The sequence below is a fragment of the Bos taurus genome, unplaced genomic scaffold (assembly GCF_002263795.3).
Source record: "Bos taurus isolate L1 Dominette 01449 registration number 42190680 breed Hereford unplaced genomic scaffold, ARS-UCD2.0 Leftover_ScbfJmS_264, whole genome shotgun sequence".
In the NCBI taxonomy this organism is placed as follows: domain Eukaryota; kingdom Metazoa; phylum Chordata; class Mammalia; order Artiodactyla; family Bovidae; genus Bos; species Bos taurus.
In genome coordinates this window covers 171684-185339 of record NW_020191578.1, presented here as the reverse complement: position 1 = coordinate 185339, position 13656 = coordinate 171684, and the positions used below count along the sequence as shown (strand labels likewise).

The following is a 13656-nucleotide window of genomic DNA, read 5'->3' as shown; positions in this document are numbered from 1 at the left end:
AGAGTCTTCTCCAACACCACAGTTCAAAAGTATAAATTCTTCGGTGCTCAGCCTTCTTCACAGTCCAACTCTCACATCCATACATGACCACAGGAAAAACCATAGCCTTGACTACATGGACCTTTGTTGGCAAAGTAATGTCTCTGCTTTTGAATATGCTATCTAGGTTGGTTATAACTTTCCTTCCAAGAAAAAAGCGTTTTTTAATTTCATGGCTGCAGTCACCATCTGCAGTAATTTTGGAGCCCCAAAAAATAAAGCCTCACACTGTTTCCACTTTTTCCCCATCTACTTCCATTGAAGTGATGGGACCAGATGCCATGATCTTCATTTTCTGAATGTTGAGCTTTAAGCCAACTTTTTCACTCTCCACTTTCACCTTCATCAAGAGGCCTTTTAGTTCCTCTTCACTGTCTGCCATAAGGGTGGTGTCATCTGCATATCTGAGGTTATTGATATTTCTCCCAGCAATGTTTATTCCAGCTTGTGTTTCTTCCAGTCCAGCGTTTTTCATGATGTACTCTGCATATAAGTTAAATAAGCAGGATGACAATATACAGCCTTGACGTACTCCTTTTCCTATTTGGAACCAGTCTGTTGTTCCATGTCCAGTAAGACATTTAACATTTGCATTTCTCTATAGGAACCTCACCAGTGCTAAACACTCAATTTACCCTTTTGTACTCAGAATTATGTGGTTATCAGTGGATAAAATTGTGGAACCTGAGGAAGTCTGAGTCCAGAAATCCATGTCAGTAAGTTGTTAAATCACATGCACATAAAATTAATGAGTGAACACAGAAGCAAAACCTAGTATCTGATGAAGCTGTTTGTTGAAACACCTGCTGCTAAAAATATGCTCTATCAAGGGAAAAAGAATCAACCCTTAATGTAATTTGAAAAAATAATCAAAAATAAGTAAACTTAGGTGACTTATAAAAAGAACATGTGAGAATGTTTTGATGTGCATACCTGAGATACAACTGACATTTTCTTCCTTAAATCATGAAGTCCAATACTGGTTGTCCTGATTCCATCAATCTGAACATCACCTTCAGGTTCTGACAATCTAAAAAGGGCAGCAATGAGGGAACTTTTTCCAGCTCCTGTTCTTCCTAAAATGCCAAGCTGTAAAGAGATCCAGGAGATATTAAGAATTAACAATATGCAATGAACCTGGGAGAAACCCTGATTATTGACAATGAATTTTAAAAGTTCTATATAAAGAATAGTCTGTAAGTTTCTCAAGCATGGCCCTGCTGACATTATGCATCAGATAATGCTTTGTTTGGAGTTTAGGGGCCTGTCCCGTGTATTGTAGGATGTTTAGCAGTAGCCATGAACTCTACCCACTAGACACCAATAGCACCCCCTAAATAAATTGTGGCAACCAAAAATTTCAGAAGCTGACAGCTGTCCCCTGGTTAAGACCCCCTGGTCCCAAGAAGAGTTAAACATGACAATCTGCTGGCAGTGAAAAGCCAGTGATCTCCTAAGTGGTCCATAAGAAGTCAGCCTTTAAATTAGTTTTATTCCTACAGCCTGGGTAATTTGACCTTGAGAATTGCGTGACTAATTTTACACAGATGTCAACAAGTGAAGTCAGAAGTCTTATACATAAACAAGTACTCACTTTTTCAGGGGTCTATTATTTAAGAGGAATTATTCTTTGCTAGAAAAACTAAATCACTTCCTGATATTAAATATATTAATTATATCCTATCTTGAAAGGAAACATCTTAAAATTATAAAGTTCAGATCTTAGTGTCTTAAAAGACAGAAGACAGTAGACAAAATGCACATAATGAGTCAAAATCAACACAAACATTTGCTATTCATATGGGACCTTTCACTGAAGTAGTTCAAAAGGCATTTTATAAACAAATTAATACTTGCAATTGCACCTTGGAAAGATACTTGCCAAGTGTCAGTCTAGTCATTAAAACCAAAGCAGAGAGAAATTAAGTGCACTAACAATAGGATTGCAGCTTTTCTGGTGGCTCATATGTAAAGAACCCACCTGTCAATGCAAAGACTCAGGTTTGATCCCTGGGTCAGGAAGATCCCTTGGAGAAGGAAATGGCAACCTACTCCAGTATTCTTGCCTGGAGAATTCCATAAACAGAGGAGCCTGGCAGGCTACAGTCCATGGGGTCACAAAGGAGTTGGACATGACTGAGTGACTAACATACATCAATGCAGGAGACGTGGGTTTGATCCGTCATCCAGGAAGATCCCACATGCTGCAGAGCAACTAAACTGCTGCTGCTGCTAAGTTGCTTCAGTCATGTCCGACTCTGTGGGACCCCATAGATGGCAGCCCACCAGGCTCCACCATCTCTGGGATTCTCCAGGCAAGAACACTGGAGTGGGTTGCCATTTCCTTCTTCAATGCAGGAAAGTGAAAAGTGAAAGGGAAGTCACTCAGTCATGTCCGAGTCTTCGCGACCCCATGGACTGCAGCCCACCAGGCTCCGCTGTCCATGAGAGTTTCCAGGCAAGAGTACTGGAGTGGGGTGCCATTGCCTTCTCCAGAGCAACTAAACTGGTGCACCACAATTACTGAAGCCCACATGCCCTAGAGCTGGGGAGCCACAACAGGAGACGCCACCACAGTGAGAAGCCTGTGCATGGCAACTAGAGTTGCTCACTGCAACTAGTGGTCCCTCACTCATTGCAACTAGAGAAAAAAACAGAGCAGCAATGAAGACCCAGCTCAACCAAGGATAAATTTTTTAAAAAATATTTGTAAAAAATTATGTTTATACCATATTGTAGTTTACTTACTGCACAATAGCATTATGTATAAAAAAATATTCATACCTTAATACTGATTGCTGAAAGAATACTAACCATCATCTAAGCCACACCCCACTCCAGTACTCTTGCCTGGAAAATCCCATGGACAGAGGAGCATGGTAGGTTATAGTCCATGGGGTTGCTAAGAGTCAGGCACGACTGAGTGACTTCACTTTCATGCATTGGAGAAGGAAATTGCAACCCACTCCAGTGTTCTTTCCTGGGGAATCACAGGGACAGGGGAGCCTGATGGGCTGCCATCTATGGGGTTGCACAGAGTCGGACACGACTGAAGTGACTTAGCAGCAGCAGCAGCAGCAGCAGCATTAAAGAACATGGATCACAGATAAGAATAACAAATATAATAATAATGAAATGGCTTGAAATAATGTGATAATTACCAAAAGGTGAGAGAGACTTGAATTTAGCAAATGCTGTAGGAAAAATGGTGCCAATGTACTTGGTCAACACTGAGCTGTCATAAATGTTGCTTGTTTTTTAAAAAAATGCATTATCTGTGAAGCACAATAAAACAGATATGCTTATATTTCTGGGTATTCTCATACACAAATCAACACACATCAGGACACAGGTGAGAACTTATCTGTGAGAAAGTGTGTATGTTCCCATGTTATCAGCTCCACTGAAACTGATCCATCTGTGAAAACAGGAACATTTGTAAACTCTGGCTAAATGGGCTGAGATATGCAGGGGTATCGAGGGCTGCTAATGACCACAGGACTGTGAGCTCCAAACTCCGGTAAGGAGAATAATAAAAAAACATAGACTTTGCTGGCAGTCCAGTGGTTAAGAGTCTGTGCTTCCTCCGATGGGGACATGGGTTCAATCCCTGGTAGGGAACTAAGATCCCACATGCTGTGTGGCCACACACACCCTACAAAAAAGGAAACTCCAAAAAAAAAAAAAAACAAAAACCTGGCTCTGGCTATTTCCACAATTAAATCATTAAAACTATTAATATAGTCTGAATGTTTTATCTGGGTCACCAATGGGTTTTACCAATTCCACACGGAGCATGCCACCAGTATCAGTAACTTTATATTCCTAACACCAAAGACACTTGGAAAAAATCTTATTTTACCTGCTTTGCAACAGCCCCTTTCTGTTTTTCCAACCACTTGGATCTGAGTGGGAAGTGCAAGAGACAGGGAGTCAGCGCTGTTGTGCCTTCAACAAGATGTCGTGGGAAAATGATTCCAATTTTTGAAATTAAACTGATGTCCAGGAAAATTAAGCTATAAAGCCCAGGTTTGTGAATGTGCAGGGAACCAGGCCAGGGTTCATTTCTGACGACCACACCAACTTGTTAGACACTTTCTCCTGGACAAACTCAACATGATCAACACCTAAAGCCCCACATAAAACAGCCACTTCCTCTGACTTCCCCACTCTACTTCTTTCTCAGGCTCATAGGCACAACTGTCCACCTTACTTCCAGCTTTCCCTGAGTCCAGCATGCTGCAAAGCTCCCAAAAAGCTACTCTTACAATGTTTCAAGGCTCAATCCCTCATTTTAAGGTCCACATGCACCACCTGAGTGTCAGACTGCATTATATTAAAAAAAAAAAAAAAAAAAACTCTTTTCTTAATCATAACCAGTGCAAATGAATTTGAAAAGTAAATAAAGACTAGCTATACCCTAGAAGTCTAATAAAACCATTCTTAAGATGTTGATGTTTTTACTTTCCAGACTTGTGTTCAGATCAGATCAGATGAGATCAGTCACTCAGTCGTGTCCGACTCTTTGCAACCCCATGAATCGCAGCATGCCAGGCCTCCCTGTCCATCACAAACTCACAGAGTTCACTCAGACTCACACCCATTGAGTCAGTGATGCCATCCAGCCATCTCATCCTCTGTCGTCCCCTTCTCCTCCTGCCCCCAATCCCTCCCAGTATCACAGTCTTTTCCAATGAGTCAACTCTTTGCATGGGGTGGCCAAAGTACTGGAGTTTCAGCTTTAGCATCATTCCTTCCAAAGAAATCCCAGGGCTGATCTCCTTCAGAATGGACTATTTGGATCTCCTTGCAGTCCAAGGGACTCTCAAAAGTCTTCTCCAACACCACAGTTCAAAAGCATCAATTCTTCGGCGCTCAGCTTTCTTCACAGTCCAACTCTCACATCCATACATGACCACAGGAAAAACCATAGCCTTGACTAGACGAACCTTTGTTGGCAAAGTAATGTCTCTGCTTTTGAATATGCTATCTAGGTTGGTCATAACTCATTTCAAGGAGTAAGACTTGTGTTATGTGTTCTTAAAGACACAAATTCACATATTTAAACAAAATAGGATTAGTATGAACATACTGTTATAATGTATCTTCATTTAGTAGTTCATAAAAATATTTATTTTAAATGGCTACATAATATTACAGTATATGTGATCATTTATTTAACAAACTCCTGGTAGATATCTAGACAATCTCCAATATTTTTCTATCATAAATAACTCTGTGTCAAATATCCTTGAAGCTAAATCTTTGCAAACAACCTTAATTATTTCCTTCAAATAAAATCACAGATGTGGAATTGTGGAGAATAAGGTAAGTACATTTTAAGAGAAAGCTGTTAAGTATCGCCAACCTATTCCTTCAGAAAAATGATACCATTTTCAACTTCCACCTTTTTCTCTGAACATTCACAAACCTGGGTGTTATAGCTTTGTTTTATATGACATCAGTTTGATTCCAAAAAGTGGAGTCACTTTCCCAGGATATCTTACTGGAAACACAACAGCTCCTGGCTCCCTGCCCCTCACACCTGCCCACTCGGGTCCACGTGCTCTCACTTCTCAGATTAAACCCCCGAAGGTCAGCTCTGTATCACTCTGCCCCAGGTCACCTCTTCTACAAAACTGTCCCCACTGACCTCTCTATCCTTCATGTCCACGAGTCAGCTTTCTTGGGGTCACTAGCTGTGAGGGCTGAATGTGAACATGTGTTACACCCCTGGTAGTTCTTTTCCCTGAATGCTCTGCAGGTGCCTAGTTCTTCACTCACTGGATCAGGGCATTGTGCCTTTGCTTATGGTGGTCTCACCTCCCAGAATGCCTTTCACATGCATTTCCACCTGCTGAAACCCTGACCACATATTACTAAGCCTGTCTCACATGTCTAATTCTTTAGAAATGCTCTCCCAGTCTCCTATCTGTACATATCCCAACACTAACAGATGTTATAGTATCTTTTCCTAAACTTTCATAAAAATTCTGACCATCTTCTAGCTTATAAAACTAATATAGCCATTTTCTTGTTTCTTCAGCTGGCTAGTATATGTTGACAGCAGGATATGTACTGGACTTAACTTTGTCTTATTTGTATTATCTGTGGAGCCCTGAGACAAAGAAGCTTCCATAGGAAGCTGAGATTTTTAATCAGGCCAGAGAAATTTATGGAAAATCTATTATATTATTTAGGCATATGATAAGCTGGACAAAGACAAACATGGCAGATGGATCCTGCAGCCATAAATACAACTCAAATGGCCAATACCTCTTTCTCGTGGGACAGACAACTTCCACCATGTAAGTGGTTATGGTCATTTTATACAGTATGAAAACTAAACCATCTTTGTCCAAGAATTTACTCTGATCCATGTGCTGGATGCTTTACATGTCTTATCTTGTTAAATCATACAACAACCCTACAGTTTAGCTCCTATCAATTCCATTTTTCAAAAAGAAGACTGAGGCTTACTTAGTCTGCCTGAAATTTCAGACTCCATTAAATCATAGGATGAGACTCAAACCCACATTGGTGGCCTCTTTTCCATTCTGATGAACTTCTTAAACCTGGATGGCCTGGTATCTTATCATGTGTCTGTGTAGCTAGAATAGAGAAAGTTGGGAGAGGTGTAGCTGCAGTTAAAGGAACAGGTCTACCATAGAGATCCTGTGGCTAGAGAGTCGAAGCATGATGTGGACATGGGTACATATAACACAGTGAGTGGGACAAGAGGGATGACATCACTGAGCAGAGAGAGTACTTGGGGTCAGGTGGGCTGGCTGTCAGCAGGAAGAACCAGCACCCACAGCTGGTATGGAAGAGAAACCTGCAGCTAAGTAGGGCAATTGTTCGCTAGGAAACAAGCCAAATAGACCTCATCCCCTGCTTGGGGAGTGAGACTCATTTTTTATCCCATCAGGTGGTGAAAGAACCACACATACACTGCTGGGTTGGACTGTCTCTGACTCCAGGTCCAGGCAAGGTTGAGCCTGTGGGAAATCCCTCCAGTCCCTGAAGGAAGCTCGGGTGGGGAAGTGGGAGCAGGATGAAAATTGCCCATGATGAAGGCAGACTCCACTGACAGGATGCAGAGAAATGCAGTAGAATCACACAGAGTTGAATTATAATGTAAAGGCACAATTTGCAGAATATGAAAGTAAGTAAATCTATAGGGGAAGTGGCACTTCTAGAACTTTCTAGAGCCTCATGCTCAGTCATAACAGGGACTTGGGTACCTCTTGAGCTCAATTTCAAACTCTCAAAGGATGTTTAGTGGAAATCATAGGTTATCACTCATAAGAAATGCCCATGGGAGAAAAAGGACTTTACCAGAAGGTCTTATTCAAATGCAATGGTGAGACAAGAGGTCTGGGTGAACCTGAGACTCTGCATTTCTAAGAAGCTCCAGAAGATGTAGGAGCTGCTGGCCCTGGCACCAGAGTCCGAGTCACAAGGAATTAGTAAGCCAGCAAGGAGAAGTGGGACAATCTGGGAGTGAGGAGAGGGGTTGCTGAGGAAATACTATGTAAAAAAGGAGAAAATGTGGGAAATTATCTTTTGCACATTATACCAAGGTCTAGTAAGCACGTCCAAAAGTGTATTATACAAGTAAGAGCTCTGAGCAAGAAAAAATAACAAACCAAAAACAATCTATCTCTAGAGCTGGAAAATGCTTTAAAATAGCCCAGAACTCTAAAATCAGTAAATCAACCACTGCTGCTGCTGCTGTTGCTGCTAAGTCGCTTCAGTCGTGTCCGACTCTGTGCGACTCCATAGACAGCAGCCCACCAGGCTCCCTCATCCCTGGGATTCTCCAGGCAAGAACACTGGAGTGGGTTGCCATTTCCTTCTCCAATGCATGAACGTGAAAAGTGAAAGTGAAGTCGCTCAGTTGTATCCGACTCTTAGAGACCCCATGGACTGCCGCCTACCAGGCTCCTCCATCCATAGGATTTTCCAGGCAAGAGTACTGGAGTGGGATGCCATTGCCTTCTCCATAAATCAACCACAAAACAATCTAAATGAAAATTGCAGCCAGTGTTCAGCATCTGCCCAGGAAGATTAAGGTGCTGTTTGCCTCATTTTGGGTCTTTATTTTTATTTGCTATTTCTTCCATGAATTAGACTCTAACTTTCAGGAATTGGGACAGCAGAGGAAACAATGGAAAGAAAGAAAGCCCCATTTCTGCTGGGCGGGCTTACTCCCACATCCCCCACAGCAGCCTCTTTCAATCAAATCCAACACCAAAGGGGTGACCCAGAGAGATGGGGTAGGGCAGCTTAGCAGGAGAGGGAACTTGGGATGTTCACAGGTAGAGTAGAATCACTTCATGAACATACTGCATGGGTATTATCTCCAAACCAGAAATGAAGCTAACTGATATGGCAGAAGGGGACGACAGAGAATGAGATGGTTGGATGGTATTACTGACTCGATGGACATGAGACTGAGGAAGCTCCTGGAGTTGATAATGAACAGGAGGCCTCAGATCAGATCAGATCAGTCACTCAGTCATGTCCAACTCTTTGCAACCCCATGAATCGCAGCACGCCAGGACTCCCTGTCCATCACCAACTCCTGGAGTTCACTGAGACTCATGTCCATCAAGTCAGTGATGCCATCCAGCCATCTCATCCTCTGTCGTCCCCTTTTCCTCCTGCCCCCAATCCCTCCCAGCATCAGAGTCTTTTCCAATGAGTCAACTCTTCGCATGAGGTGGCCAAAGTACTGGAGTTTCAGCTTTAGCATCATTCCTTCCAAAGAAATCCCAGGGCTGATCTCCTTCAGAATGGACTGGTTGGATCTCCTTGCAGTCCAAGGGACTCTCAAGAGTCTTCTCCAACACCACAGTTCTAAAGCATCAATTCTTCGGCAGTCAGCCTTTGTCACAGTCCAACTCTCACATCCATACATGACCACAGGAAAAACCATAGCCTTGACTACATGGACCTTTGTTGGCAAAGTAATGTCTCTGCTTTTGAATATGCTATCTAGGTTGGTCATAACTTTCCTTCCAAGGAGTAAGCGTCTTTTAATTTCATAGCTGCAGTCACCATCTGCAGTGATTTTGGAGCCCCCAAAAATAAAGTCTGACACTGTTTCCACTGTTTCCCCATCTATTTCCATTGAAGTGATGGGACCAGATGCCATGGTCTTCGTTTCCTGAATGTTGAGCTTTAAGGCAACTTTTTTACTCTCCTCTTTCACCTTCATCAAGAGGCTTTTTAGTTCCTCTTCACTTTCTGTCATAAGGGTGGTGTCATCTGCATATCTGAGGTTATTGATATTTCTCCCAGCAATCTTTATTCCAGCTTGTGTTTCTTCCAGTCCAGCATTTCTCATGATGTACTCTGCATATAAGTTAAATAGGGTGATAATATACAGCCTTGACGAACTCCTTTTCCTATTTGGAACCAGTCTGTTGTCCTGTGTCCAGTTCTAACTGTTGCTTTCTCACCTGCCTACAAATTTCTCAAGAGGAATATCAGGTGGGCTGTTATTCCCATTTCTTTCAGAATTTTCCACAGTTTATTGTGATCCACACAGTCAAAGGCTTTGGCATAGTCATTAAAGCAGAGATAGATGTTTTTCTGGAACTCTCTTGCTTTTTCAATGATCCAGCAGATGTTGGCAATTTGATCTCTGGTTCCTCTGCGTTTTCTAAAACCAGCTTGAACATCAGGAAGTTCACGGTTCACATATTGCTGAAGCCTGGCTTGGAGAATTTTGAGCATTACTTTACTAGCGTGTGAGATGAGTGCAATTGTGCTGTAGTTTGAGCATTCTTTGGCATTGCCTTTCTTTGTGATTGGAATGAAAACTGACCTTTTCCAGTCCTGTGGCCACTGCTGAGTTTTCAAAATTTGCTGACATATTGAGTGCAGCACTTTCACAGCATCATCTTTCAGGATTTGGAATAGCTCAACTGGAATTCCATCACCTCCACTAGCTTTGTTCGTAGTGATGCTTTCTAAGGCTCACTTCACTTCACATTCCAGTATGTCTGGCTCTAGGTCAGTGATCACACCATCGTGATTATCTGGGTTGTGAAGATCTTTTTTTGTACAGTTCTTCTGTGTATTCTTGCCATCTCTTCTTAATATCTTCTGCTTCTGTTAGGTCCAGACCATTTCTGTCCTTTATCGAGCCCATCTGTGCTGCATTCCATGGGGTCACAAAGTCGGACACGACTGAGCAACTGAACTGAACGGGGAGTGGACCAAGTCAGAGATCAAAAGTCAAGTTACCACAGTTATTAATTCAGTTTCGAAATTCAATTTGCCCTCAAACATTTTAGAATCTCAATAATCCTATGATTTGCAGGTTTTAAGAAGGAAGAATAGAATCTATTATGTCCCTAAGTTGTACTTCAGAGTTTCTTGAATAATTCCTATTTTATGGCTTCGGGGAAAATTAAGACAAGTGCAAGTTAACAAAATCATATTTACACCAGGAAATCTGACAGACACACTGTCTGAGAGTAAGCTAACATCACCTACAGTGCTCTCAGGGACAGGAGTGTATCAAAAGATGTGGCTAACGTTTTCCCAACATAATGGTCCTCAGTTTCTTCTTGAACTATGATAGAACTGGAAATAATTATGAGTTACCTTTAGCACTGCAACTAACTGAAGCTGCTCCTTGGGTATCATTTTGTTAATAAGCTGAATATTTATTTTCATTTTACAAGGTCATCATTTATTAAATTACAGCTATAGTCCACCTAAAGCTCAACATTCAGAAAACGAAGATCATGGCATCCGGTCCCATCACTTCGTGGTAAATAGATGGGATAACAGTGGAAACAATGTGAGACTTTATTTTTGGGGGGCTCCAAAATCACTGCAGATGGTGACTGCAGCCATGAAATTAAAAGACACTCCTTGGAAGAAAAGTTTTGACCAACCTAGATAGCATATTCCAAAGCAGAGACATTACTTTGCCAACAAAGGTTCATCTAGTCAAGGCTATGGTTTTTCCAGTGGTCATGTAGGACTGTGAAGAAAGCTGAACACCGAAGAATTGATGCTTTTGAACTGTGGTGTTGGAGAAGACTCTTGAGAGTCCCTTGGACTACAAGGAGATCCAACCAGTCCATTCTAAAGGAGATCGGTCCTGGGTATTCTTTGGAAGGACTGATGCTAAAGCTGAAACTCCAGTACTTTGGCCACCTCATGTGAAGAGTTGACTCATTGGAAAAGACTCTGATGCTGGGAGGGATTGGGGGCAGAAGGAGAAGGGAATGACAGAGGATGAGATGGCTGGATGGCATCACCCACTCTATGGACCTGAGTTTGAGTGAACTCCGGGAGTTGGTGATGGACAGGGAGGCCTGGTGTGCTGCGATTCATGGGGTCACAAAGAGTCAGACACAACTGAGTGACTGAACTGAACTGAACTGATAGTCCACTAGGGGGTTTGTGGTTGAAGGAATTAAAGAGCAGTTCTTTCATTTGTTCACGCAGTAGTCTTGTGTATTTTCTGGTTACTGGCTGCTCACACCTGTGTGTTACTTACCCTTGCAGACTGCAGTTCCTCAGTACCCTCTCTATGCCCTGCAGAATGCCACCATCTTGGGTCAAAGATGAAAATAAGATGTTCCTTGATTTTAAAAAGCCTCAAGGTACTGTGAGATACAGACCTCAAATTACAAAGCATGACACAAATGCTATCTTATATTTTAATTATGATAAAGTTCACATAAGATAACCATTTTTAAATGGACAGTTTAGTGTTCAGTACATTCAAATGGTGTGCAACCAAGCTTGACAATTGTTTTTTTTTTTTTGCCTCGTAAAACTGAAATTCTATACCCATTATACAAACAACTCCCCCTTCCTATTCCCCAGGTCCCTTGAGACCACCATCCTACATCCTGTCTTCCTGAATTTGACTACTGTAGGAACCTCACATAAGCAGAATCAGAGTATTCATTCCTTCCGTGTCTGACTTATTTCATTTAGCAAGATGTTGTCAAGGTTTAGCCATAGGTTAGCATTTTCCTCCTTTTAAAGATTGAATATTTCATTGTAAGGATTTAGTTCCTTCCAACTTTTGGCTTCTTTGAACATAGTTGTACTGTGAATAGTACCTTCAAAGAATATATAAGACACTGAGGAAGAATTGATGTCTTAGAAGATGCATTAGATTCGGTTCAGAAAGTGAGGAGACTTTCACCATCCAGATGACAGAGGGGAAGGTCTCTGAGGCAGAGGGCAGACTGCACACTGGAAGCTGGGAGGATGTGGTGCTTTGGGAGAACCAACACACAACCCGAGTGTAGTGGTGTGTGTAAGTCAGGAGACATTCTGGCTGCAGAGGGAGGTGAGGAAGAGCTTTCTACCAACTTGTCTGCTCTGGTTAATTCTGTTTTTCAAGACTGCCCTGGTCTAGGCCAAGGGCCTCAAGTTGAGTATAAAGGAACATCACAGCAGACTTGGACACTGGCAGGTTCAGGTCACAAGCCTCTCTGCTGTCTCCCATGTGGATCTTCCCTGCTCTCTTCAATTTGCATTTGACTTTGAGCAAATCTCTAGGCCCTGCCTCCATCAGAGGCCCCGATTCCTCAACCCTGACTGGGTCATGATTCAGGCTCTACTCTAGTAAAAAAATTCACCTCACGGACCCTGCTGGAGTGGACTTAGGGCTGTCTTCTGGTTCCAGCAGCAGCTCGCCCAGGCCAGTAAGGATCAGATCTGTGCTAAAGAAAGAAGCAGTCTGTGCAGGGAGGGCAGGGGGATGACCACTCAGTGTGGGTGAGTAAAGGACAAGTCTACAAAAAAGACCAAGGAACAGAGGAGCAGGCTGCAACCAGAGGGCACCATGGGAGGAAGAGAAGATTTCAGAAATACAAAGAAGATGAAAAGGAGATACTGGAGAAATAGGGACAGGGAGACAGGGCTGACTTTCCAGACTTTGTATGAATAATCAGGTGTCACATATAGTGTCCTGAGTCAGGTTAAATTTGAGCCCAGGAACTCATGGCCCATTAACCACCATGAGGGAGCTCACAATACAGTGGATAAAAAATGCTTGTATCCCCATTCCATGATCAGTTGCCAAGAAGGATTCACCTACATATCACTGATCTAATCTGCATCCATGAGGTACAAAGAGCCCGCTGAAACAATGACAAGGAAAGCAAGAGCAGATGTAGTGCTAAATCTTTAGCTGGATTTTAAAGAGGCAAATGGCTTACACTAACCTTTTCTCTCTGGCCAATGTGTGCTCTCAGGTTCTTCAATACCAGAGGCCCAGACAAGCCATACCTGAAGTTAATGTAATCAAAGATAATCTTTCCTCCATGGGGCCAGGATGGTGGTGGACGATACATATATTCCCAGGACGTCTCTTTCTCAAGGTCTGTATATTCAATCACTCTTTCTACTGAAATCATCTGAAACACGTCACATGAGTTACTGTCAGAGGGCCATGTTTATGGATATTCAGAGACTGTAAATGAGACATTTTGCTTTTTTATCTTTATTTCTGCTTTTCTATGGTTCAGAATATCCCAGGTCTTAACATCCACAAAGGACAGAAGTAGGAGTCTGATGAGGCCTTGAATGATTTGCAAACTTGTTCATCATCTTCAACACTTTTACTTA

The 13656-nt window shown here is 42.3% G+C and overlaps 1 protein-coding gene across 1 annotated transcript in view; it reads right to left on the bottom strand.

The window, feature by feature from the left end:
- LOC107131271 (ATP-binding cassette sub-family C member 4) overlaps nt 1–13656 on the bottom strand; it is a 188759-nt gene that overhangs the window by 45598 nt on the left and 129505 nt on the right. Inside the window, 2 exon segments of the mRNA XM_024989168.2 lie at nt 973–1128; nt 13254–13445. Coding sequence (XP_024844936.1) covers nt 973–1128; nt 13254–13445 — 348 coding nt within the window.